Source organism: Perna viridis, chromosome 7 (genome assembly GCF_037379345.1).
Source record: "Perna viridis isolate PV_CMFRI_1.1 ecotype Kerala chromosome 7, ASM3737934v1, whole genome shotgun sequence".
NCBI lineage: Eukaryota > Metazoa > Mollusca > Bivalvia > Mytilida > Mytilidae > Perna > Perna viridis.
The window spans coordinates 10144041-10171919 of NC_142451.1; the positions used below are offsets into that span (position 1 = coordinate 10144041).

Here is a 27879-nt window from a genome sequence, read left to right on the forward strand (position 1 = left end):
TGCTACTAAAAGATTTATTTATTTGAGATTTTATAATAACACCAATAACACAACAAGTAAGCACAAACATAACGCCATTAAATAAAAATTATGCAATGATATGATTCATAGTGTCACTAAGGTACGATGACATCAAGGCAAAAAAATAATAGTCTTGGTTCCTGCTACTAGCAAGAAAGGCAGGTGGGGAAATTACTAAATTTTTCAAAAACATTTTACATTGAGTTACTGGGAAATAATCTATACTTTTACAGTGCTTGAGCCAAAATGGCCACAAAATGTTTAGGGTAAGGTAGCAGGAAACAGACATATATTTATTTCTGGCCTTACCGTCTATGGTGAAGGTAAAGTGGTTAGTCCTGATATGAAGTTTTTTAGTTTGTATACTGGTACATTATATCTGTTGACTTAGTCACATTCAGAAAGGTATAATTCTCAGATATTATTTCATAAAGCCAACAAAAATAAACAGCTGCGCTAAGGGTGCAAGATACGCTCGTCCGTAAGAATAGCTGATGGTATAAATTTTAGAAAACAATAACCTGATTTCTGATTACCAAAAAATTAGTCTGTATATATAGTGAGCAAAGTTTTTTCTTCAGTTATTCAAAAAGTATGAATGATCTTACAAGTGTTTGACATGATGAAAGTATAAAATAGCATTTAAAAGGGATTCTTTTTTTTTAACTAGATAAAACTATAATAAACTACAGAATTGAAAACTGGACAAATAATTCATTATGTAATAATATTATTATGAGGTAAGACCAACAGTTAATAGTACAATTCCTTCTACTTCTACTGTAAGGAAGTCCATATTGCCTTGTGGTCAGATTAATAAGTTTCTAGGGTACCACTCTGATAATTGTCATTATTCATAAAAATCAAATCTATTGTAGAATTGAAGTTGTTTGTTGGTCCCAATATAATACAGCTTTTTAAAACTGTAAGTAAGCAGCAATCTAATGTCGTGGTAATTACATCAGATTTGACAACAATATAGATTTTTAAGTGAATAAAGTTCCGTAACTCTGGAATGACAAATAAATAATTCTTCAAAATCGAAAGGGAGCATTCTTCCATGAATATTAATATTGTGCTAAAATTTCATTTGAATCTGTAAAAGCGAATTTGAGTGATAGACGGAAGGACCAATGGACGGACAGACGGACAATGGTATACCATTATACAACCATAATCTAGCATGTCTATAAAACTGTATGCAAAATTTCAAGAATAGTACAGCTGAGTTATTACATCAGATCTGACAATAATATAAATGTTTAAGTAAATAAAGTTCCGTAACTCTGGAACGACAAATAAAAAAATCTTCAAAATCGAAAGGAAGCTTTCTTCTGTTAATATTAAAATTGTGCTAAAATTTCATTTGAATCTGTATAAGCGAAATTGAGTTATCGGGCGACGTGTGGACGGACGGACGGACAACGGTATACCATAATATGTCCCGTCTATATAGACGGGCGTATAAACAGCTGTTCTTGGCAAAACCAATATATAACAGTGAAAGATTTTTTTTAACTTGAATAATATCACATATGAAATCTAAATAAGTAACCTTTCATATGTAGTTAAACAATGTCATTTCTTTTCTACATAGGTGAAAAGAGTCCACATTTATTTTCAGTTAAATTCTGTGTAATTCAATTCATAACAAGAAGATATCTATCAATGATTTACTACACTAATTAATCTTCTATGGCATAGTCTGAGAGGTCATCAAAGGAAAATGGCTGAAACTTCTCTCCTTCTCCCTTGTAAAACTTAGATTGGAACTCAACCCTGTAAAGATATTTGAAAGATAACTTAGAATGTTTATAATTTTTTTTAATTATCATTGTACATAATACTCTCATCAAAAGGAAAGTTGACTTATCTGGAAACAAAGACATTGTACAAACTATAAGTGTATACCAAATATATATTTATATGTATTGATTATGGGATGTTAACCTTTCTCTTTGATAATAGGAGTTATGGTCAGAAAGTCAGAAAATCCAATATAACATTTGTAACGTGCAAAGTTGCTAAGAAAATAATAACGTAATCATAATATAATCTTTAATACTATATATACTTTCTACCTCAGAATAATATGCAAGCAAATAGTTATTAGCAAACAAGAAGTTCCACACTTGGTAATGATGGGACAAAATAAACTTTTATTAATACATACCGAATAAGTTTTGAAGTTGAAAGAAAAAAAAATCACAGATAGCCTGATTGTTCAGTCAAGTTGTTCAAAATCCGCATTATTCTGTTCATTAGCAACAGTACATTGGAATTTTTTAAAAAGGCAGTAGCCTAAGATAGAAAATATCAGACAGTATGAACTAGAATTTGCCCCCTAACAGGACTAATACCAACCACAGGATGTGGAACCCTGTACATTTGGGGACCAATGTGGACACAATTTTTATGGGAGATGGATAAAAAAGAGAAAAATTTTTATAAATAAAAATTGTTGATAATATGCACACCTCCATATGTTAATGTAACAGTCCATTGAGTTTCATTACAATCCTGCAGGTCATTGAGGAGGAGATTCAGACAACGCATCAGATTAAGATTTGCTGAAAAATGCCTCAGTCCAACAGTGACATTTCTACAATTTTTGCCCAAACATAAATTCCTGACAAAATGACCTCCTTCCTACAGTAATCTAATACATGACTGAGTTTCATTACAATCCTGCAGGTCATCAAAGAAGAATTTCAGACAACGCATCAGATTAAGATTTGCTGAAAAATGCCTCAGTCCAACAATGACATTTCTACTTGCCTAAACATAAATTCCTGACAATATGCACACCTCCATATGGTAATTTAACACTCAATCAAGTTTCATAACAATCCTGCAAGTTGTTGGGAAGAGTTGCTTACAACACCTGAGACCAAATTTTGCTGAAAAAAGTCCATCAGTCATCATTTCTAAAATGTTTGCCCGAATATCAATTCCTGACAGTATTCACATCTCAATGTGGTAATATTACATCCCAAGAAGTTTTATAATAATGCTTCAAACTGCTTAGAAAGTAGTTCGAATATACAGAATGAAACCTATAACACCCCCAAACTTTGTTGCCTGATTTATAACAATGGAAAGACAATGAAGTTGCCTATAATTTGTTACTCTCACCAGTGTAACCTAATGGTATGTAGGAAAGCAGACATCCCTTCCATCATCACCAGTACCACCACTGTAGCACCTGCCCAGAATGCAAATATTGGTACAATCAGGATAACACCTAGTGGAAATGAGGCATGGAGGCCAATGTGCATTACCATGGTCCATAGAACTTCAGACAGCTCTGTAATGTACACAAAACAACTCAATTCCACTATTAATCATGTCACATGTTATGCTTTTATACTTCGATTTCTAATGGTAAAAGTCTGTCATGTAGGCCAGACAGAACATATTCATAACTGCTATGGCTTCACGTAAACTACATGTATTTGGATTTAATATTGATAAAACTGTAAATAAGATTCTCAGACTTGCATACCATAGACTTTCTTCAAAATTTAATAAATTTAAATGTGACTGCCATTTAATGCAAGGTTTAGAAAACAAAAAAGAGGAGAAACAATGACAATAACCTTCTTTTGTTTAAGGCTTTTGGTTAAATGTTAGCTTTGGTTAATTTTAAAGTTCAAAAGAAATTATTTTCTTCTAATAGACATACGTGCATGAGCCAAACTGAGAGCCCAGAGTCGTAGGTATGAAGCAGTGTGAGAGATACATCCTAGACAATACTCTATGGTATGGATAGACTGATGGATGAAACATTCTGCAAAGTCAAACTCCTGTAAAGATACATAAATACAGTACAACAAATGTCAAACTCCTGTAAGGATACAAGAATACAGCACAACAAATGGAAAAAATAGAAAACTGTTCTAGAAACAGGACAATGTCAAAAATACAATAAATATGTTGTTTATGCTGATCATACAAATGATACAATAGGTGAATCAGATGTTAGCAAAAATGACTTCTTAATTAACTTAGATTTATAAGGCACCTACATCACTGATGTACTGTAACTATATATATGTTATTGTATACTGGTTCTTAATAAAGAGGTGTTAAAAATATTATAGTACATGAAAAAATTAATATGATAACCAAATGGCAATTTATATTTGTAACAATGTGGTAAAATAAGTATAAAAAGTCCATTGTTCCCTTGATACTGAGTACTTTTTGCAGTTCATTAGAGCACATTTGGTATATCTGGTATAAGGTATATTTTGAAATAGAAGCAATAATAACAAATACATTGTAAACATGTAAAAAAAAAACATGTATCTTTAAATTTTGGATACATGTATATCCTGCAATCAATCCCTTGCTTCATGTATATCTGACGAAAAATATGAAAACTCTAGAGATCTGCTGCACCTTTTTTAGCTCTGAACATATAAAATCCATCCTTAATTTAAGTAATTCCACATTAAGGAATTAAACTTTGATTATCTTACATTTTTTACATCAAGGAACAACATATTTACATTAAGATCTGCTGAATACTTGAATAACGGTTTATAAAATATTCATTAATTGCCAAATGCATACAAAGACATGTTCAATGACAGTGAGAAATTTAATAACACAGAATACAAAAGTCTTCATCTTTTGGGTCTTTAAATCACATAACACTATAATAACAAAAAATTCAGAAAACAATGAAAAACAAAACTCTGTAGATCAGGTCTTAAAAAAAATTATAAAATCCCTTTATGTGTTATCAGATGACATGGACTGACAGCCAAAATATTTAATGAGAATGGATATGGTGATTAGTGAATATGTCAAAGAGACGACAACCCCACTGGATGAAAAATATCAGCCCAAGGCCATCCATGGGTATTCAAACCACAGGGCAGACTGCCGCTGGCCCTAAATAACATTGTCTGTCTGTCTTGAATCAGGTGTATTTTAACATGCAATGAGGGGTGTTAGATTCAATTATGATCATTGTACCTATTGATGAGCACCAATACAAGACATCAGGATAGTAAAATGCTAAAATTACAGCATGTTAACTAATAATTTTCAGGGAACATAGATTGGATTCCCTTGATAAAATAGCAATCACCTCATGAATTTCTTTATGCTATTCACTGAATAATTTAAAAGATTCAAACTTTCTATATCTATTGAATGGTCTGAGATAACTTTAAATATCCTCATCATTTGCCAAGTCAACTACCTAAAGAAGTTCACAAGGTGACTGTTATCTAAACCAATGGAAGACCAACCTTATCCACTGTAATTCATCAATGTATATGCTGTAGTAAAAATTTCATAAAGACATCTATTCATTATAACTAATTAATTTCAACACAAAACAAAACATACCCAGCAATTTCATACACAGAGTGGTGCTATCATCCTATTCTTACAATAAAATAAAACTGTTCAATGTTTTGTGATTTCATTTAAGTTGAAATATGAAACAACTTGCAGATGGTGCCTTGATGAATGGAGATCTTGATTGATTGGAAAACATGTTTATTTTCCCTAGGCATTTACTTCATTGTTGATAAAAAAATTGAGTAGTTGTCGATCTAAAAATCATGCAAAATCAGATAAAAGTGTATTTTTTTTGTTGTTGTTTTTTTTTAAAGGTATCATATTTTAATTTTAAATGAAAGGTAGCTTAAGGCATTCTATCAATGAAATAGACTGATTTTTCATGACTTTGTATGTATGATTTTAGTAACTTTACGTTCTTTGTTGTGTATGTCTGTTTTCCATGTCTGGTCTTTGTCCCCAGATTACATTCTTTTGATTACTGCTATAACCTGGGTTCCTTTAATTACTCTTTCATATGAAGCCTTCTAGTAAAAGACACTTGGAGTGAAATTTGAATTGAACAGAAAAGTCTTTCTTTAAAGTCGCTAATATTGTTAGCAATTTCTTGCACTCGTAATTTCAGTACTTACTATATACATATGATTTGTATAAATATATAATCATACGCCACAAAATGCTGCAGATATTCGCTGTGTTTACCTCCAGAGTATATTTCTAGCTTCATACGAGATAAAAATGTACCTCTTAAGTATCATACATGTGTTCTACATGTGATTCTAGCATGTATGCAAAATGGGAAGTTTACATATGATTGGTCAGCTTTGAACATTACCCAGTTTCTAATTCAGGCACAGGAGCTCGTTACAAGACTATATAGGTCATTATACATTAGCAAGGCCCCAATATCTACACATATTTATTGCCAATTGTTTAATCTGGTTCCTTATTTTGTTCCTTGGTCAATATCATAAGTGACCCAAAGATCGCTAAAACATACCTTTTTAAAAAGATATCATACATATGTCTATGCATGAAAGTTTACATTAAAAGATAAAATGATCAGTTAACATTGACCTTATGTAATTTTATACAGTTTCAAACACAGGTGTTCATTGCAATTGACTATGTATTTATTTATAGCCATTACCTGTTGTTTTAATCTGGTTCCGGGAAATCAAAAACATTCGGGTCATTATGGCTATGAAAAAGTATGCAATCATATCTAGGTTTTAGCAGAAGTCACCCAATTTTAGAGTATATCACATTTGTGTCATTTCGGATGTTGAAAGTCAGCCAATATCAGTGACAGAGAATATCTGACGATTAGCAAGTTTGAAGACTTACGTCTTTGATTTTTTAAAGTAAATTAAATAGCATTTGATTGATTTTTTTCCAAATGCTAGACGAAAAATTATCAAAAATGTGTAACAGTTTTTTTTTAATTTCAATTCTCTGAATCGTTCTTAACACACATCTAAAAAGAAAGTATATGGGAGCTTTTGACCCAAATTAACCCTTGCATGATCTTTAGGTAGACATCTTCTTAACTGAGAGACTGACTACATAAAAAGATTTATACAGAATACTGAAAATCACTTTGATTTTTAAAATATCTTTGTTCATTTTTCATCCCATTCATTATGTAGATTCTGTTTATGTTGTCTGATTTACAAGTTAGTTTACCCTTACCAATTGTGAATAGGCTAGCTGCGAAACATAGCACTAACTATTTTTTTGTGATTTTTGAAACACAAAAATCTGAAAAAAGAAAAGATCAAGAGCTACAATTTCGCAGCTAGTGAAGAGACCTACATAGACAATTAATGTCATATGTATAACACTCCCTTCATAACTAATTTGTGTGAATTCTTTGCAACCAGAACAATGTTTCTAGGTCTATTAATGAAACATGCACTTAGATCACATAACCCTAGGCAGGGGGATTCTAGGGGTTATGATAACCTACCAACCCCCTCCAGGAAGCAAAACCATGTTAAAAACCAGCTTCATATAGGTGAAACACTATTACAGTTAAATAAGTTTCTTCAAAATCCTTAAAAAAATTTCCTAATATGCATCTGGATCATCAGATACAATAATCATTTTTTTTTCTAATTTGCACAACACTTTTATACCGGTAAACCATAAGAAATTTATATGAAATATTTTTGGATTCTCATTCACTGCATATATTTTTTCACTTGAATATACAAGTAAGCTTTAATTTCTTTTGCAAACAATCATTTCAGTTTCATGAATGCTATGCTATTAATAGTTAGTACAGCTAATCACTTGAGAAAGACTTCTGTTGGCTACATTGGTACTGTGAAAGTACTTTAATTCATGGATTAGGGAAGAAACACAATTTCGTGGATTCTTGAGTTCATGGTTTTGAAGTTTTCAGTATACACATCCATGGGAATCTACTATTCATTGGGAACTAAATTTTGTGGTTTGACCTACCCATGAAAACCACGAAGATTGATACCCCACAAACAATAATACTTTCACAGTAATGTCAAAGATAACAAAGTCATGCAACATAGAAAACTTCCAATGCACAAAGTCAGTAATAGGGAATTCATTTTGATAAAAATCTAAATAGGAGGGACATAATTGGAATATATAACAAAGATTTTGTGAAAGTTTCATTGAAGTCCATTCAGCGGTGTAGGAGGAGTAACAGAAAAGAGATGGGTACCCCCATGTCCCCATATTTATAAATGAAAAAGTTCATATCTTGCTATGTGTAACCCACAAATTGATTGAGACCAAAGCCTAAAATTAGTGGTGCACAATTGGAACATTAAAAAAAAATATGTGAAAATTTCATTCAATTTCATTCAGTGGTGTAGGAGAAGTAATGGATAAGAGATGGGTACTCCTCTGTGTAACAGAAGAAAGGAATGAAGGAAAGATGGATACCCTTATCACTGTATACCCCACACTTTGCAAAAGGGGTATATAATAATGGGACATGAATCTGTGAATTGTCTGGAAGCCACATAAAGGACACCATGGAAAAACAGCCATGGTTATTCAAATAAAACATTGGTCATATGGTTCATAAATTGTACATTCTAAAACATTATTTATTTAAATGAAAGTAAACTCAGCAATGAAACAAAATTATATCTAATATATCAACATCACAGCATATGTGAGACATTTAGGAGTTTCTACAACTAACCCAATCAGATCACTGAAAATCCAAATTTTGAGGATAAACTTAGGTTCTGAGGAAATTCTCAAGTTTAAAATATTTCTAGGAAACCCATATTGACCATTTAACATTGACCAAAAATGAGGAAACAATAAAAAGATGCAATGAAAAAAAATGGTGCATGCTAAAAGGAACAATGGATACATGTCTATGATTAATTCATATTTTTACGGTGATTTTGGTTTCTTTTTTCAGTAGTTTTATTGAGATGTTATTTACCAGTAATAATATTTAGAACTCGATTATTAACTAGCTGTAAACTTCCATTAAATTGTCAATCAATTTCAAAATCATTGTCGATTGCTAAATTCAAAGGTATGTACACCACACTGACTGATAGATGAAAAAAAGCTTTTATGAAGCATAGGATATGCACATACACTATTTTTCAATGCTTAATGCACACAAAAATTCCTTTATACATTTTGAGTTATTCTACAAAGTATGAATAGAAAGCCAGCATTACACAATTATGGATTTATAAAAAGATAAAAAAGTCTATTAAGAAGGCCTGGGCAAAATGAGTAAACATCATATCTTCAACTATTAAACTGATGGCAGAGCTAATGATAAATAAACAATTACCTGTTGTTTTGTTTTTTTTTCATTCTATAATTTTTCATTGATTCTAACATTTGAAGTAAGGATAATTGTTTGCATTTAAGGAAAATTTCTGTTAAATAGTTAAATGGTCATTGTAAACTTAGTACATTTAAGTTAAACATTAATAAAGCTTTGTATTGAACACTGTGACTTGATTACAATTGAACACTGTGACTTGATTAAAAAAAATTCAATTCTAATCTTCTACACTTAAACTTTTGTTTGAAAATTCTACCAAAATTCAATTAGGTAGGCTAACTCAGATTCAATGGTAACTCTACAAACAAAATAAAAGGTAGACCAGAAAATAAGTAAAATATGGAAAATAGAATCATGGAAAACTTATCTAAGTAGAATAATCATAAACAGATCAAGGAATATCATAGCAAGAATAAAGATTTTTAGCGAATGAAAACAAAACTGTAGTGAGCCTAAACAACAACAAAATTGGGATGTGGTCATTAACACAGAAAGCAGGCAAAATATACTACATCAAGTCACCTCATCATTATCAGCAGTTGTTGCCAGGACACCATCACCATGGTGATTAGCTTCAGGGTCATGATTTAGCACATCACCGCTATTTACAGAAAGCTGATGATGCTTGAACTGATTTTCAAAAAGAAAAAAAGAAAACACATCAAAGTATGTATTGATTTAAAAAAAAACCTTTAAATGATGCAAGATTACTTCCATGGAAATTTGTCGTAACAATTAAATCACTATCAAATTGCCAAATCATTTTGCTTTTGCTGTGACTTCAAAGACAAGATAATTAGATATCATTCAAAAATAGTATTTTGGCTACTGAAAAAAATTATATAAGGTAACAAGAGAAGGCCATGGAAATAGATCTTGTATCACTTAGACCAAATTTCTGTAATAAATACATTTAAAACTAAAAGGGAGAGAACTCAAAGTCTTCAAGCTCAAAATTGTCTCCCTTGGTGCAAAGACAATGGAAATCACCTCCTCATCATCCTCCTCCTCATAATGTTTTGTGTCATGATAAATAACTTCCTCAGGAGTCTCATTGTCAGAAAACACACCATTTTGTGTTGCTACAGGTTGGTATTGATACTGTAATACAGGTCCATTGTTATTCAAACCAGATAAGTTTGATGAACATCATTAATGTAATTACATGCATTTTTTTATATTGTAATTACTGTAAATTCAGAACATATAGTTTGCACCTATTACTGTGATAATGTCTATTACCAAAAATTTGATACTATTGTGATTTTGCCAAACACTTACTTCTCTATCAAAACAGTAACAATCAAATGGTGAGCTATATTTACTGCAACCCATAAACATTTTTCGCTAGTCAAAAAATCAATATAATTTCTAATTTTACAGTAAAAGTAACGATTTCTGTTAGTTTTAAATTGCTTGAAACTTAGACCAGAATCCTTCTATTCTACTTCTTGTGTAAAAGCAACCAAGTGCAACACCAAAATTAAATAATCTGTACAAGAACTTGTACATCTAAACTTATATGTACATGTCTTTTTATTTCTATACATGTTCAATCTTTTTTTATGTAAAAGAAAATTTTGCCATAGACAAAGAGAAAAGTATCATAAAAAAACTTGCGTCTTGCTCCTCAAAGGATAAACTCATAACAAAAAACTTTATTACAAGTATTTTAAATTTGTTACATGTGAAGATGCTCTAATACCCAGTCCCTTCTAATAAAGAAAATGATATTGTACTACCTGTCCATAACGAGCCTGATATCGTAACCAGAATGGTTTGACCAACCACATCCATGGTACACACAATAACGCAAGCACAACCAGGAATGCCTCAAATCCAAACTGAAAAGTCAAAATAAAATACAATATTACCTTTAGTATTGGCTCTACAAATATATCTGTGCTATAAGTGTAATTTTTTTCATGAATCCAGCAAAATGGGAAAAATCAGAAACAGGCATGTCAAAATCCCACCATTCTGACAATATTATTTCACTCAGGAATGCTTCTTTCTCCATTTGAAAGACCTTAATTCAACCTCTGCATCACTGGATTTGCTCAGAATTTTTTCAGTAAAATGTTAAAAAAAATGAGATTTTTGAAAGAGTTATTATAACTAAGTTTACCAAAATAATATGGAAAATCTTGTTTTTTTTCCCTTGATTCTGATGGTACAAATAGTCAAATTACTTTCAAAATGTATTCTTTTCAATACCATGTTTCACCCACTGCCTGATTCTTACAGAAACTGACACCTTAATAGCATATCTCATAGCATGATAACAGAGAATGGAGAATCGCAAGATTATCTCCTTGGGCATATATTAACAAGTGAAGCAAACAAGTATTTGTAAACGTGTACATGTGCAACATAAAATGAACTGAGCGTGGTATGATCAACATGTGTCTATACTTAAACACTAATTATCATATGTTTTCCTTTTACAAGAAAGTCATTCTTTTTCCTCTCATATCAAAATTACTCTTACATGTGATAAACATGTTTTTCTCTCGAATCATGTTTAAACTTGAATCTGATAATCATGTTTTTCTCTCGCATCATGTTTTCACTCGAAATTGATAATAATGTTTTTCTTTCCACCATGTTTCCACTTGAATCTGATAACCATGTTTTTCTGTCACATCATGTTTTCACTTGAATCTGATAACCATGTTTTTTCTGTCACATGTGATAACCAAGTTAACATTTTTCAATGTGATAATTCTCTCAAGATATCATTTTACACAAGTGAGCCAAAATTTACACAAAAGTCAAATCATGATATAATCACACAAATGCATTTTGCATAAGTCTGTTGTCTACGTAAGTTACTTACTTGTCCAGGATACATGGGTATTGTTTTCTTATCTCTCTGCATCAGGAACATGTTAATCAGACCTGTTGTAACAGAAGTAAGGTTGAATATCTTACATGTAGATGTTTGTTTTAACAAAACTTATGCATATCATAATCCTAAGAGGCTTAATTTTACCAATAAATGAAAGTTAAAAACTCTACAATAAGAACCCAATAATCCTAAATTGTTTTCTTGTGTAGAAAGAAGAAGCAAATCAAAGAAACAAAAAAGGAGGAATCTGTTTACAAAACAATGTCAGGACAATAGACAAATAACATTAACAATGTGAACATTGCACTTTCCTTCTATATGACAGATACACAACAGACTACTTAATGTTCAAGTTAGTTAAAATTGTAAACAAATGAAATAGGCCTTATTTCAATTATATTCATATATATTTCCATGAAAGTTCTTCTGCAGGCAACTTTTGTATATATAGCAATAATTCATAAGAGATCTTAAAATTACATTTTTATATAATACAGGTTCCCTTTTCTACAGCACAGATATTTAACTTCAGGGATACATTTCTAAGTTGAAGTTATGTTAAGTTCAGATAAGTTTATCTATTCCTAAATAGAAATTATATTTCATATTAAATACAAATTTAAACTATGTATCAAGCAAAACGCAATAGTTTTTTATACCAATTCTTACCAATGAGAAGATTTGGGTCTGTCCCCAGATTTCTATATGTGTAAAAGCAATAGTATTTAATACAAGATCTTACCTATGAGAAGATTTGGGTCTGTCCCCAGATCTTTGTACGTGTAATGTGTCCATTTGAAGAATATCAGAATACATAAATAACCAAATATACTGCACATAAATATCACTTGAGGTACAAACTCACATATAATGTTCAAGTTGTTCTTAAAATGTCTGAAAAAGAAAACAGAATAAAAATAAAAAAATGAAAGGTTTCTATCTTGTATCATATTTCATTTGATTAAACATGATATCATGATAAAATAGAGAAATTGAATAAAACAAAACAATATTCTGACATTCTATACAGAAATACAAATTATATTCATAAAGAATTATTCAACTCTAATTAAACATCTTTATCCCTAATCAAAGGATTCAACATTTATCATGCACATCATGTAACACTCTTGTTATCAGAGATTTAAATTACCCCCCTTGAATAGGTACAGTGTCTATAATACAGTGAAACAATACTTCAAAGTACTGCAAAACATTCTAATTTTAAGTCATTTTCTGTCTCAACTAATATGTCTTTGTTGTCATTTGGGTTTCAATACGAGTGTCAATAAACCTATTTTAGAAATCTCATTGAAAATTAAAGTAACTCTCCACAAAGGAGAACCAGAAAATGACTGAGCACCAAAATGGCTACCATAAAAAAATGGAAACTTTGAGATGTTCCAGAATCTACCTTCACAGTAAGCAAACACTTATTGAGTAAAACGCACACAAGTGTTATCCTGAAAAGAAAATAATGCATCAAGGCAATTGTATCAAATGAGAAGTATTAAGATTCGGAAGGAAATTTATGATGCCTATCAAACACTTTAAAGAGTGTGATATACATGTGTTTTTTCTCTTACCTATGATTGAATAAGCTAAGTACTACACCAAACAACATATGAGTAACTCCAAATATAACAGAGATTTTCATCTTCAGTGAGTTAACACATGTTATCTTATTGGTGCTCATTTGCCAAACCTGCAACAAAGAAATCATGATAAAATTATGAAATATGCATCATACTTTAAATTACCAGTTAGCATTTAAATGTATAATGAGAAGGAGCTGTACTGACAACTATTTGGATTACCTCCCTTTACAGACATAAGACAATTCATGATCCCTAACTTTCCTATAAAACTTCATCAAAATCCATTGAGCAGTTTTGGAGAAATTGTGCTTAAAATATGAGGACATACAAACAAACAGGACAGTTTTTACATACAACCCCTCTATTTTGATTAAGGATGTATAATAAATTTAAACATAAGAGAAAATAACTTCAAATGTGTTTTTGTATATCAATGTATTAAATGTGGAATCTTTAAACATGTAACTTCAGATGTATTCTTGCTAAGATTAAGATACAGCCTGTAGATAGTAAACAAAAAGTTTCTCATCTTAAACTTATGGTTAACAACAATGATATAATTAAAAAAAAATACTGTTCAAATCAATAGTCCTCAAAAGAACATCCTAATACACTGAAACAGATATGTCCATGTGTTTAAACAGTATTAGAACTTATAGGATCTAAAATCCTTGCTATAGATACAGCACTGATAGGTGTAAATTACAATGGACTGCAATGATATGAAAAGAACATGTTTCAAATCAATTCTCCTTGATAGAAAAATGCTAACAGGAGAAAGCCTCATGATCATGTTTTAACAATATTAGAACTTACAGGATCTAAACCAAAGGGATATGGACCACCACCAATATAAGATGTCCTAGGGTGCAGCTGTAATATAGTTGACCCATCTAATGTCTTTGGTAAGTATGTTCTACAATAAAGCAATGATTTAATCATAAGCATTCTACAAAATTAGACAAGAAACTTTTAGGAGAATATACAAAAAATGTAATTCCATGAGAAAAGTGCTAAATTAACTACATTAAGCCATAAATAGATGCACAGGTAACTTTTCAAATCATAACTATGGTTACAGGTTGACAGAACTTCATTTTCCACTGAACCCACTAATTACAGAAAGTCTATACAAAGTACATAGTCACTTCTTGAAAATTTCAAAAGGATACTGAAGTTGAATTAACTCCACTTTTATAATGAAAATGAATCAATGGTTTTGAGGAACAGCTAACAACTTATTTTGTCAAGGAAATAAATTAATAGGGAGATCCCCAAACTTCTTTATTGGAAGAGGGTGGGGAGGGGGGAGTAGTTATAAAAATTAGAAAAAATCCAATCTCAGGTATGACCTATGTTAACATACTTGTTTGTTTGTGGATCCACTGGATACCATGATGACCCAAATACATTTAGAGACTTTGAAAACACATCATTGTAAAGAAAACCAGTGTAAATAGAGAACAGCCCCATCAGTGTAATAATATACCTTCCACTGAAAAACGTATCAAAAATCTGAAAAACAGAAAAACAAAGTAACAATACATATATAACAAAACATAAAATACCATTATTATATTGAGCGATTTTTTTTACAATAACTAGAGTAAATTTTCAGATGTTAAGACAAGTTATAAGGTTTATTAGTATGGTTAAGTAAAACAATAAGAATTCATGAGTTTGTTCTGTTAGCATAGTTTTTTTTTTGTTCAAAGATATGTTGGTCTTATTATTATTTCAACATCAAAGGTAGAAATGAAAATCTAAAGTATCCTAACCACTTTATTTTCAGACATAACATTTTTTTTTTTAATTTTGAAAGCAACTCACCTCATCTTCAATCTTTTTGGCCATGTAAGTTTTTTCTCTGATAATCAGGAACAACCCAAATAAAGCCATGATAATACCGTGACCTAAATCTCCAAACATCACAGCAAACAGGAATGGGAAAGATATAATGGTGAATGGTGCTAAAAATATATCACATATGTCACTATTTTTACAAAGGTATAATGGGAAAAAATAAAAATTTCTTATAGCATCTTAAAGGACAGAATAAGGTAAAAGACCAATGAAAGTTTTTAGCCTTTCTGCTTAAATATTGACCAGAATGAATACAGCATCTAACATTCATAAAAGTACAAGACAAAGAAATAAACAACAAGAAATATAAAAGTTACTAGTAATATGTGAAATCCCTTTGATACTTTATGTACACATCTATATACAATTTCGTTCACTACTGCCGGTGTTGAAAAATTATGTCAATTAGTACATAAATGAAAACATTCACAAATATTAATTTTTCATGGTTTTGAAAAGTACGAAGAGGTTCATTAAATGACAATTAATTTCCTCCAGTACTAATTGTTGTTCCTTTTTGTCTACAGTAGAAGTAGCCAGTATTAGTAAATTCTTAAAAAAAAAACATGGGGTTCATTGTATATGCCTTCAATGACTTTCTCACTTTACCTGGGTTAATCTCTCTGTATGTAGACACTCCATAAGCATCTACAATGGCCTGGAATGCTTTGGTAAATTTGTTTGTTCTATTGTATGTTGGAGGAGTCTGTTTAGTTGACATTTTGTTAAGGATTGATGGTACAGAACTTCCACTTCTTTCCTGTGAACATAAATATAATAATAAAAAGTTGCTGAATATGATTGAACCTGATCATACACTACAATGGTCCAGCAAGAAAAGTCACAGATATTAATTTTTAATGGTTAACACTAAGTGAGTGATGGGGCCTTATCATACACTGAAACACAATGTCACCAGTTTTTGTCAATTTCTCAACAAAAAAAGGCATAGGATAAATTATGTAAAACCACACAAAGAATAATCAAGGAAACCAAGATTCTAGTGTAAGAATGCAATCCAGAGATAAAAAGAAGACAGGGAAAACGAACACACATAACCAAGAACATGAAATAGCCAAATAACACATACAAAGAAACAACTTGGACACCACAAAACTGGGAGCATGGACCAGGTGCACCGGTAGGGTATGCATCCTTAACAATATGAAAAAGTAGCAGTTTAAAGTGCCTTCATGGTTTTCATCTTTTACAACTACCATTACCATCAAATTGCATTACAACGTTCAGTTTGCCTATCCGTAAAGCTTGTATAAACATCTACATTTCGGACCATTGTACTTACTGTACACTTACGACCATTGTACTTACTTGCTGTGCCTCTCCATAAAGCTTGTTTAAACATCTACACTTAGGACCTTTGTACTTACTTACTGTGCCTCTCCATAAAGCTTGTTTAAACATCTACACTTAGGACCTTTGTACTTACTGTACACTTAGGACCATTGTACTTACTTACTGTGCCTCTCCGTAAAGCTTATTTAAACATCTACATTTCGGACCATTGTACTTACTGTACACTTAGGACCATTGTACTTACTTACTGTGCCTCTCCGTAAAGCTTGTTTAAACATCTACAATTCGCACCATTGTACTTACTGTACACTTACGACCATTGTACTTACTTACTGTGCCTCTCCGTAAAGCTTGTTTAAACATCTACACTTCGGACCATTGTACTTACTGTACACTTAGGACCATTGTACTTACTTACTGTGCCTCTCCGTAAAGCTCGTTTAAACATCAACACTTAGGACCCTTGTACTTACTGTGCCTCTCCGTAAAGCTTGTTGTATCCTATCTAGGTCATCCACAGGGCACCAACATTCAGCGATCAGACATTTCTGGGTTACATCTAAATTAAACTGATTCAACATGTGGTAGATTGCCTTGATTTTTCTCACTTTGATGAACCATACTTTAATATTACGAGCTGCAGCTACAAGTACTCTATGCCTATGGTCTTGTGTTTGACCTAAAACCTAAATTAAAATGACAGAAAACAAATTTAGCTGCAAATTTATAATTAAATGCTAGCATATATTTCAAGTCTATATGCAAGCAGTTTAATACATTCATTAAACTTAATTCAAGTATCAAAATGAATTAGTATAGTTGCAGGATTTTAAAAATGGTCTGAATGAAGACTGAAATAACTCTTCAAAGAAAACAACAAAAATGCCAGCATAGTTTTTTTTTTTAAATGTCATATTTTCATAAAGAAAATACCTTATATTCTATGCTTATTGGCAAAATTATTTTTGAAGGGTTTCTTTCATTCCAGGCAATATGGAATGTAAGAAATTCAAGACTTGCTTTAAATTTTTTCAAATTTTACAACAGACAACAATAAATCAAAAACATGGAACTCATTAATATATCTAATGACATGAAATCATAGCTCACTGTATTGAGATCCTCGATTCTTGTCATGACACCTATTGCCATCTCTCTTCTTTCAGCAGGGGTTTCAGGGCAGGGATATAAAGTTGCTCTGAACCCTTCACAGATCTTTTTGACTCGAGATTTTAACTGATCACCTTGGAAAAATATTATAAACACAGACTTGGATACTTGATCACCCTGAAAATAAAAAATATGAACTTGACAAGTATTAAATGCGTAGATTAAAATTGTTTGTAGTGCATGTAAAGTGAAATTAAAAAAAAATAAAATTACTACCTTAGTAGCTATGATCAAAACTAGACATGTAGACATGATTTTGTGAGAACAAAACAAATAAGTGAAAACAAAACACAATAAAGAGCTTCACAGAGTGCAACATGATATGACTGGAAAATGTCAAAGTCTGTCCACTTGGGACAATTTAGGACATTGCAGTTCACTATGGACAAAATAACTGGTTTGGACACAAGTAAAAGAAATCTATGTAAAAAAAAAGTTTTTTCATTAAAAGTTGAAACTTATAGTCCCTTTGATCTTAAAATATTAAAGAGTATCTATAATCTACACATAATACTAACAGTTACTGGGTCCTCCAGTGGGTTGACAATTTCTGTTTGTCGTAAGAATACATTCCCTCTACAGACTCTCCATAACATTTTCTCAAATGCTGGAATCCTCTCTCTCAAAATTACACCAGCAACAAACCTATACATTTATTATAACACAAATATAAAATAAAGGACTTGGGATTTACAATGGAAGACATACCCAAAGAATAAAGAAAGAACAGTATTATGAAACTGTATAGAAATGTGATGAAATGGAAAGATTGCATAAGATACCTTTATGGAGACAAGATTTCATCTCTTCAATTATCAACTTTTTCCACAAAAGACTTAAGGTTTTGTTGTGAATGATATAAAAATACGTCAAAGTGATCCATCTGTATTCATAATTGTTTAATCTATGCTTGTTTTGTTCTGTTTTCAGCTGTAAGCAGAAACAAGGGATAAAATGGAAGCAAAAATGTGCAAGGTCAAAAGTAAGTATCATTTAAATACAGAATTGTGAGGGTACAATCATTCTTAAATATGTTCTGAGCTAGCTTTCAGTAAATGTGAGCATTCTTTAATTGGATATCTCATTTTGTTTAGATGATATAAGTTGAGGTATTCCATGAAGAAGAATTAGAAATATCACTGAGAGATTTTTATAGGTGTGTTCCAGTTTCAGCTCATTTTTGACCTTACATTAAAGGGAGGTGGTTAAGGCCTTATAAAACTATTTTAACCACAGATTTCACGTGTATGCCCACAGTCATAAGATGTTGGTCATCAATGTGTTTTCATGTCATTATTTAACTTTTCAGTTTATTTAGAAGAAGTTCTGTTACCATGTATTTTATTAATTTTGTTGTCGGGGACATTATGAATTTACTTAAAGGTGAGTTATACTTATTGAAGACCTTTTGGTGATATCTGTAAGCATGGGTCGCGCTGGGCTTCGCCAATGTCGCAATTTTCGATTTTTTATTTGATCTGGCGACAAAAATAACCAATTGGCGATTTTCTTGGTGCCTAGTTTTGTATAATAAATTTGCCAGGAAGTTTATCAGCAAGGGATATTTTCTCTAATTATCAAATTATGTTGGCACCTGGTCAGAGTTAACTGACCATGACCAATTTACGACTGAAGGCAATTAACAGTAATTCGACCAGTCGACCCTCATGGGAGGTGTCAATCAAATGTAAATTTATTATTGAGCCAATCAAAACTCTCATCATCTGGTCAAAGGTAAACACATATGGCCATGTGCACGTGGCTACATACAAGCTTCACAGCCCTGTCTAACCATGTGATACATTCAGAAAAAGACAATAACAGAATAAATTAAATCCAATTAACAACGATTATCCCATCAGGAAGTGTCTAAACACTTAGAAATTAAAGAATTGATGAAAGAAAATGGATGACATTTGTTTACACTTTTGCCATGTGACTTTTTGGTGGGAAAATCGGTAAACAAATAGAATGGGGATTCCCAAAAATCTAATTAAGGAAATACTATTCCGATACCAAGATAATTAAACAGGGACACAATTAATGGTCCATGGTACAAAATGTAGTTTGTTAGAAATTTTATCACGAAAAAAACAAAAATGAATCTAGTATGTTAAATTAAAAAGAAATCAAATTATATTGTAAGATAAATTAGACCATAAAGGACAAAGGTGAAAATGCTTTAAAATCAGGGACTATGTGAGAAAAGTAATAAAGTCCTTGACAGAAATAAAATACCTGTTTCTGGAGTAGTACTTCGTTATTTTATGCATATGAAAGTGACAGACTAGAGCTAAAAACCTGTTTCATTCATGCATCAAGAGTGAATCTTGTGTACATGTATGTCATGAATGGAGAGGTTATTGACAAAGATAATTCATCAGTGGTCTTAATACTGTCATATTTTTTTTAAAAAGTATAATTTTTTTGGCCCCCACCCCTGGCTCTAATTTCTGAAAATTGGGGACATAAAATGGCAGCTGGCAATTTTTCTGGTGACAGAATTTTGGAAGCCAGAGCAGCCCCTGTGTAAGTATTTACTATTTTCTTTTTAAGTATTTACTATTTTAATAAGAATTATATGTTATGTATGCATTTCACCATATCTGTTCCTTTTCTATTGTTACAAAAAATCCTAATTTGAAAAAGCTGAAGTCCAATGAAAAGCTAGAGAAAATCATCCATAAGAAAAACATGTTAAGGTTTTTTTTTATTTTAACTCATTGAAAAAAAAAACAAAACAAATGATTTTATTGTTTTCTTACCCAAGTTTTAATGCAGCTCCAGTCCCTCTCAAGTCCTCACCCAGCAAACCCATTGTTTCATCTGTCAATGTGGGGTCATGCATTGCCTGAGTATGATGAATTTCAGCCTGTTAATAACAATACACACGAAGACAAAACATAAAAAACAACATCTAAAAGCAAATCATACAAAATTAACTACAAACAAAAAATGTGCTAAGGTTATACCGTTGTAATGCAAGAAATAGAACATTAACAGAAGGAAAGATTAAGCAACAGAACAATTTTTTTATTTGTGCTTTAGCCATAAACATTAAAATAATATGCAACATTGCCTAAAAATAATTGGCACGGGTTTCATGTGCACAATAAGTAAATGTATGATGTGTAATTTTGCTACTACATTTGTACTCTGTAAAATGTCTGAAAGTATTCTTTGAATAATAAATGTATTGAAGTATTGTAATAATTTGGATAGTAGATTTTATATGTGATGGAAGAAAAACAAGAAACCCACACTTAACATTTATAGCCTTACACACGGAAAATACAGTGTGTGAAGTTATGTAGAGAACAAATTGCAAAGATCCGTACCAACTCATGCATGTGCAGTAGGACAAGATATTACAGAAATAATTCACAGAAGTTAAAACTAAACAATAATTAAAAAAACTACACTGTCCAAATATAAACTTCAAACTACCAATAAAATGCAAAAAAAATGAATTACTGTAAACAAAATATTAAGGTGTCACCAGAAATAACCATTCTGTTCAATATGGACTAAATTATATTGTTCATGAAACTGCTGTGTCATATTTTGACAATTATGTTTTTAAACAATGATTCTTTCATTTAATTTATTTCTATTGACATATTTCTTTTTATAAAAAGTTAAGTAAACTCTTGTACAACTAAACTTACCTCTTCAAAGAATGTTTGAGTTTTCCTGAGTATATGTTTAAGTTCAGTTAACTCTAAAAAGTTTCTCTTCAGAGCTTCAGAGTTTGCATTTACTTCCTTCATCTCATTTTCTAACTTCTCAAATGTGGCCTAAAAAGTACAATGTTGAACATACCAATATAATTTCACATTTACAGACAAACAAAACATCAAACAACAACATTGTAGTAAAAATCTGTACCAAACAGACTGTCACTGTGTCAGGTGATAGCACAGTTGCTGTTTCTGGTGATAGCATAGTTGCTTTGCCCAGTGATAGCACAGTTGCTGTGTCTGGTGATAGCACAGTTGCTGTGTCTGGTGATAGCACAGTTGCTGTCTCCAGTGATAGCATAGTTGCTTTGCCCAGTGATAGCACAGTTGCTGTGTCCGGTGATAGCACAGTTGCTGTGTCTGGTGATAGCACATTTGCTGTGTCTGGTGATAGCACATTTGCTGTCTCTGGTGATAGCACAGTTGCTGTTTCCGATGATAGCACAGTTGCTATGTCTAGTGATAGCAGACTTGATGACTACTGTGAAACTACTTTTATTTGTGATCCATCAGAATTTAATACATGAATTTCAATTCTTTGAATTTAATCAGAGCTTTTAATTTGTGAATGTAAATATCACATTTCAGTGTGAGTTTGACTGAACTACAAAACCATAAAAACTGATACCTCTCCAATGAAATTTGACCCTATTGATTATATGTTAAGACAACTGACCATGACCCTGCCTTCATGGCCTGTCACCAAAGTAAAAGTTCATGAATATTCAAGGAAGATGGGATAACAAATGAGTAGTTTTAGTTGTTTTTTTTTGCAGTATTAAGATGTACCCAGTATAACTTTGTCATTAACAATCTATACTGACCTCTAAATCTATCATTTCTCTGGGTGCAGGAGCATCAGGGTTGTCACCTGTATCTAACATAGGGATCCCATCTTTCTTTATTTCTTTCTCAAGAAACCCTGAAATACATGTTTTTGATAATATATATAGAGAATATTTAATGACAGCTAATGCACATTGATTGATTATTTTATATGCATGCAGTCTGTTGTTGTTCACATAGTAATTATCAGAAAATTGTGATCGATTACCATGTCTGATATGTTCTCATGCTTTTTTTTTGCTTTCCATTATTTAGCTGTATTGCATTCAAAGATATTTGGTTATAATTATTGACAGAAAAGTTCAATATCTGAATTATGAACTTACTTAGCTTTCTTTCCATTTCATCACATCTTCTTACTTCATTTACAAATTTTCTTTGAAATGCATTTACATCTGGGTTTAACTGTAGAGTAAAATAAAGCAAAATTATCAGATCAGTGATATATATATAACAAATTATAATTAGATGTCCACCTAGGCATCATACAGGGGGTGATTTTTCATAATTTTTGTTTTGTTTATAAGAGTTTCAGATTATCAAAAATTCACCAAGGATTTTATACAATTTTTTATTCCAGTAGCAGGAAAAGATCAATGGAATGCAATATAAGTCTGTTTTCAGGGGAGATAACACTGATTTTGCAATCTTTCATCTAAAATATTGTATAATTTTCTTCCAGTGGCAGGAAAGAAATCAATGGAATGCATTATCATTTTGTTTTCAAGGGAGATAACTCTCATTTTGCCATCTTTCAGGTCTCACTAACCACTTCCGGGTCAAATGGCCACCCCCCTATGTAATACCAAAAACACACTGAACCTAGACATATGCCTTGTAAGTGCATTATTTGTGTGTATTATGATTAAAAGTAGTCAAAATAAAGCTGAGAATGTGTACTTTAAAATCATATATGTAATTAACTACAAAAGTGTATGAATATTGTCTACATGTGTGAGTAATTTGCCTCCATGCTGTCAGTTAGCAGAACAGGTAAAAATGTGGATTTTCAGTATTATTTATTCAAGTAAATTTTGTGAAGAATTTGTACAATCATCGTACCATTAGCATAATGATTTTGGAAGCCTTATTTTCAGAGCTTTGCAACAGTATGCAACTTTAAGATGTCATTTGTCCTCGGAATTCACAGTGAAACTGAAAATTACTTTTTTAAATGTAGAGTAATGGAAACGTCAGAAGTGGTTAGGGAGACCTCACCTAAAATATAGTATACTAAAAACGCTATCTTCTGAAATCATAATCTGTTCTATCAATAGAATGCCTAAAGTTAACTTATTAAAAAAATGTGCGAGCTTTTTTTAATGAAATAATTCATTCAAATTTTTTCATGCATCTTACAAAGACAGAAGCCTAATTACTGTCAACTAAATACATGTAACATAATGCATGATATTTTTAGTTATTGTAACCAATTAATGTAATGCTCTATTCACAAAATAGACTTATCATGGTAATTAAATTATAAAACTGTCATGATATAAGTCCAAAAGTAAATATAGCAATGTTAATACTTTCTTTTAACTGGCAAGGAGAACTGATAACTTAAGCAAACACAAAGGTGAAGATGAATCATATATACGATATATTTACAAATATAAGGTTGAAACAATCAAGATAATACAATACAGAATGCAAACATGTAAATACATACAACAGTGTACATGTACTTCCTTGTCTAGTTCCATTCTAAATTCTAAAAAAAATTCTAAAATGGGAAAGTTCACCTGTAATTCATTAATGTGAAATGTAATGAGTATAACATTTCACACCTTTAAAATAGCTGCAAATATAAATACTAAAACTTGAATATTAGTCAACTTACATCTCTGAACTGTACAAGTCCGAGTTCTCCTAACTCTGACACACATGTGTAAGCAGCCTCGGACTGTAGAAAGAGTTGACATAAGGTCATCTCTTCACTTCGCAGTAGTGCCCCCATCTTCTAGTGTCTGTGTACTCTTTTTACAATCTTATTCTAAAACATAATAACAAATAAGGTGTACATTGTACAGTTATTTGATTATTCTAGAAAAATATGAAATCATGAAAGGCCAGTTAAAAATGAATAATTAAATTTTCATCCCAAATTCCCTATCTGTCCTTGTCCTACTGCTTCATTTAAACAAAAATAAAACAAAACATAAAAAAAACAATATATTACCGGTTTTAAATATTCTATCAAGCAAACTTTTTGGATCACTTTTCATAGAACAATTTTTGGAAGGACTGTTAAATGTTCTATTTTCAAGGTAATTATTTTTTATGCATATCAAAGTATCCTCCTTTGGGATTGGTGGTAAGGTTGGTTTGATCCAAATTCATTTGATACATTCTTGTCAAGGAAGTCTACTAAAATGGTCTGCATGATCTGGGAATTAGTTTTATTCTGTTATCAATGATATCGTTTTAACTATGCTTTAAATTTACTTTTAATAAAAGGTAGCCGTGACCTGTAAGAGGACGAAGCTGAATATGTTGATATTTTTAAAAATGATAATGCCTTTTACAGTTTAACATCTACTTAAATTTATTTTTCTTCATAATTTAACAAAACGAGCTGTAAACATTTAATGTTGTTAAAGATACCAACCTAAAAAATCTTTGTTGCACAGATCAGTTCAGGTACTGTATATAAATTGAAGTGTTTTGAATTTTAAAAAAAGACTTGTTTAACCAGAAAAGGTTTTTATTTGCAACAACTTGTCTGTGTAAGATTTCTACATAAGTTCTTAAAAAACAATTTTTCAATTCTCCTCACGTGCTTCACATACTCTCAAAACTTTTCAGAGGAACCTCTTTAAAGAAGACCATATTATTGTGCAAGTCATAAATATCAAAACTAATCTGTTAAATATTTATGAAAATTAAATTGAAACAAATTAATTTCCTTTTCTTAATTAATAAATCGAGATTTATAATTAGGAAATTTGAATTTCCCATGCCTTTGGGCACCACCATGACCGGTTGAACTGTGACGTCACAAAGTCGGTTTGTAAAGTGAAAGTAAATAGGTAATTGATTACAATGTCTGAAGAAATCGCAAATTTGGGACTTGTCCCCTATAATTTCAACCCAAAATAAATAGAAGAAGAGACTGAGGCACAACATGTATAAGCAAATGTCAGACATCATTGACGAACAACGGGATTTGCAGCCAGATGACTAGTATTTGTAAGGAAAATCTTATGGCTACTTCCGAAGAATGTTTATGTTGCTGGTAAAAAAACTTTTAGAACATTTCTCTTTTATCATTCGTGCAATCGTAAGCTTGACAAGTCATCATGTTTTGGTGATTAGATAAACATGATCGTAGAAATATTTACGGAACATTCTTTGTTTACATATCATTTGCAGTACTTGTATCAGTACCAAACCAACTTAGTGACGTCACGAGCCAATCGGAAGCTATCGGTAAAAATCAATCAAATCTGGCTATGATCTTCCTTCAGATAGGAGAGTTCTGCAAGATGGCTATCCACTTATATTTCAAGGATTTCAAACTTTACATAGCCTAGGGCATTTTATAAAAGCGCATTTTGCATTAAAGGTTATTATTTTTGTTTACGTGGGTATGATTTATCATAAGAGCCTAACTTAACGCAAAGGTGGTCTTTCCCTTTAAAGAGCTCTTCAGGGCAAAGAAGGGGGTCTTATATCCAGTCTGGACTTTATCAAATAGCCTTCTTCACTTATAACTGTAAAAAAAAAACAATAATCAACCAATAATACACACACATGAAGTGTGAGGGAAATATCAAACCAATGAAAGTCGTTTCTGTCAGACTACTGATTTCCATGTACTATGTCGGGTTTTCCAGTCGTTCCGTCACCACGTCGTTCCGGCCTATGTTGTTCCGTCCCCAAAATAAAAATATTTACCTTTACCAATTAGTCAATGAATTTAGATAAATTATTTGAGATTTTACCGAAGTCGCATATTTTTTATAAAGATTAGTCAACAAATGTGTATTCATACTGTTTCTGTCAAGAACCATAGACATTGTTTTTGTAATGTTTTATCACATTATTTCATAATTAAGAGCATTAATAAAGATTAAGAGAGTAATCAGATGTAGTGATTAATTAGTTACTTATGCACTGCTAATTATAAATGATTTAATTAATAAATTGATGATTAAAGAATGTATCAAAAATTGATTGGCGGTAGTAATTTTTGATGATTTAATTGATTGGCGGTAATAATTTTTGATGATTTAATTGATTGACGGTAATAGTTTTTGATGATACATTTTGATTGGATTATGTCTTTGATGGTAAATTTCACTTGTATTTATGATTACATTATTAATTAACTGCATATATTTGTATATTTGTATTTCATTCTATTATAATAATTGTTAGTTCTCCTTGGTGTAAGTTTTTCTGTTGTTGTATTCAGTTCTTTCATGATAATTCAACATCGTCTTGTTTCCAAATGATACATATCAATAAAAAAAAAACTGGGGCCGGAACGACTTTTCTGTTGTTGTATTCAGTTCTTTCATGATAATTCAACATTGTCTTGTTTCCAAATGATACATATCAATAAAAAAAACTGGGGCCGGAACAACTTTTTTGTTGTTGTATTCAGTTCTTTCAGTATTGGCGGTCATGATCATTCAACATCGTCCTGTTCCCAAATGATACATATATAAACAATAAAAAACTGGGGCCGGAACGACTTTGGGCCGGAACGACTTTGGCCGGAATGACTTTGGGCCGGACAGGTTTGGGGCCGGAACGACTTGCATCCTATGTTGGTATGTGGTCTTGCGTATTGAACAAGTTCACATCCAATGCCTTTTCGGGCTTTTCTAGTTCACATGATCTATAAATCTCTTCAAACACAATAGTCCGTACATGTTATACGTTTTTTTCTTATAGGGGTAAATAAATATTATTATTAAGAAACGTGGAAACTTTGAGAAAACCGGTTACACTGCTACAAGTCTGCAGCCGTGCAGGGTGCACCGGGCGACAGGATGTAGCGACCTGAGCAACAGTTTCGTGCCTATTTCATGTTTACTTACCAATCAAGATAAAGCTTGTGCTCGTCTTGCCTGTAATGCCGACATTCAGATATAATTTACATAATGCTGAACATAAATTAAGTATTTATCATATGACAACAACGTCACCAATGTCAAAATCAATAGATCGCGAGGAATCCCGAGGACGAACTTGGCTTCCGGTAATATGGTTGCGCTTATTTCATAAAACCGGATTGTGCATTACTTTGTGTTAAGATGTTTGGGAAATATTTTTTTTCAGCAGAAAGCTAACACAAAATAGTTCAAGTCTGATAAATGTTTCATAAATACTTAAGAA

The 27879-nt window shown here is 31.5% G+C and overlaps 1 protein-coding gene across 4 annotated transcripts; it reads right to left on the bottom strand.

Annotated features, from left to right (window-relative positions):
* On the bottom strand, positions 1-27721 carry LOC148611268 (V-type proton ATPase 116 kDa subunit a 1-like). Of its 4 annotated transcripts, none has more exons than XM_088591655.1 (21): positions 27582-27721; positions 24374-24526; positions 22857-22935; positions 22509-22606; positions 21613-21741; positions 20710-20795; positions 18463-18589; positions 17885-18061; positions 17248-17460; positions 16070-16220; positions 15428-15567; positions 14964-15112; positions 14414-14513; positions 13586-13704; positions 12742-12893; positions 11988-12049; positions 10891-10992; positions 9671-9778; positions 3707-3827; positions 3157-3328; positions 1-1800 (listed from the first exon to the last, which is right to left on the bottom strand). In XM_088591655.1, exons 2-21 carry the CDS (start codon positions 24488-24490, stop codon positions 1707-1709), a joined length of 2496 nt encoding a protein of 831 aa, XP_088447781.1. In that variant the 5' UTR covers positions 24491-24526; positions 27582-27721; the 3' UTR covers positions 1-1706. The 4 variants fall into 4 exon arrangements, with proteins under 4 accessions (XP_088447781.1, XP_088447779.1, XP_088447780.1 ...); XM_088591653.1 differs by having other exon boundaries at positions 20710-20816; XM_088591654.1 differs by lacking the exon at positions 9671-9778 and adding an exon at positions 10139-10249 and having other exon boundaries at positions 1563-1800.
* Between the last annotated feature and the right edge of the window lie 158 nt (positions 27722-27879).

Bases quoted from the DNA above. Each gene is read 5' to 3' on its own strand.
- LOC148611268 (XM_088591652.1), bottom strand. From the start codon at position 24,490: ATGGGGGCACTACTGCGAAGTGAAGAGATGACCTTATGTCAACTCTTT. The intron at 15,568-16,069 runs GTAAAGTGAGAA...ATATATTTTTAG, and splicing joins ATACAGAGAGATTAACCCAG to CACCATTCACCATTATATCT. The intron at 10,993-11,987 runs GTAAGTAACTTA...TTGACTTTTCAG, and splicing joins TACCCATGTATCCTGGACAA to TTTGGATTTGAGGCATTCCT.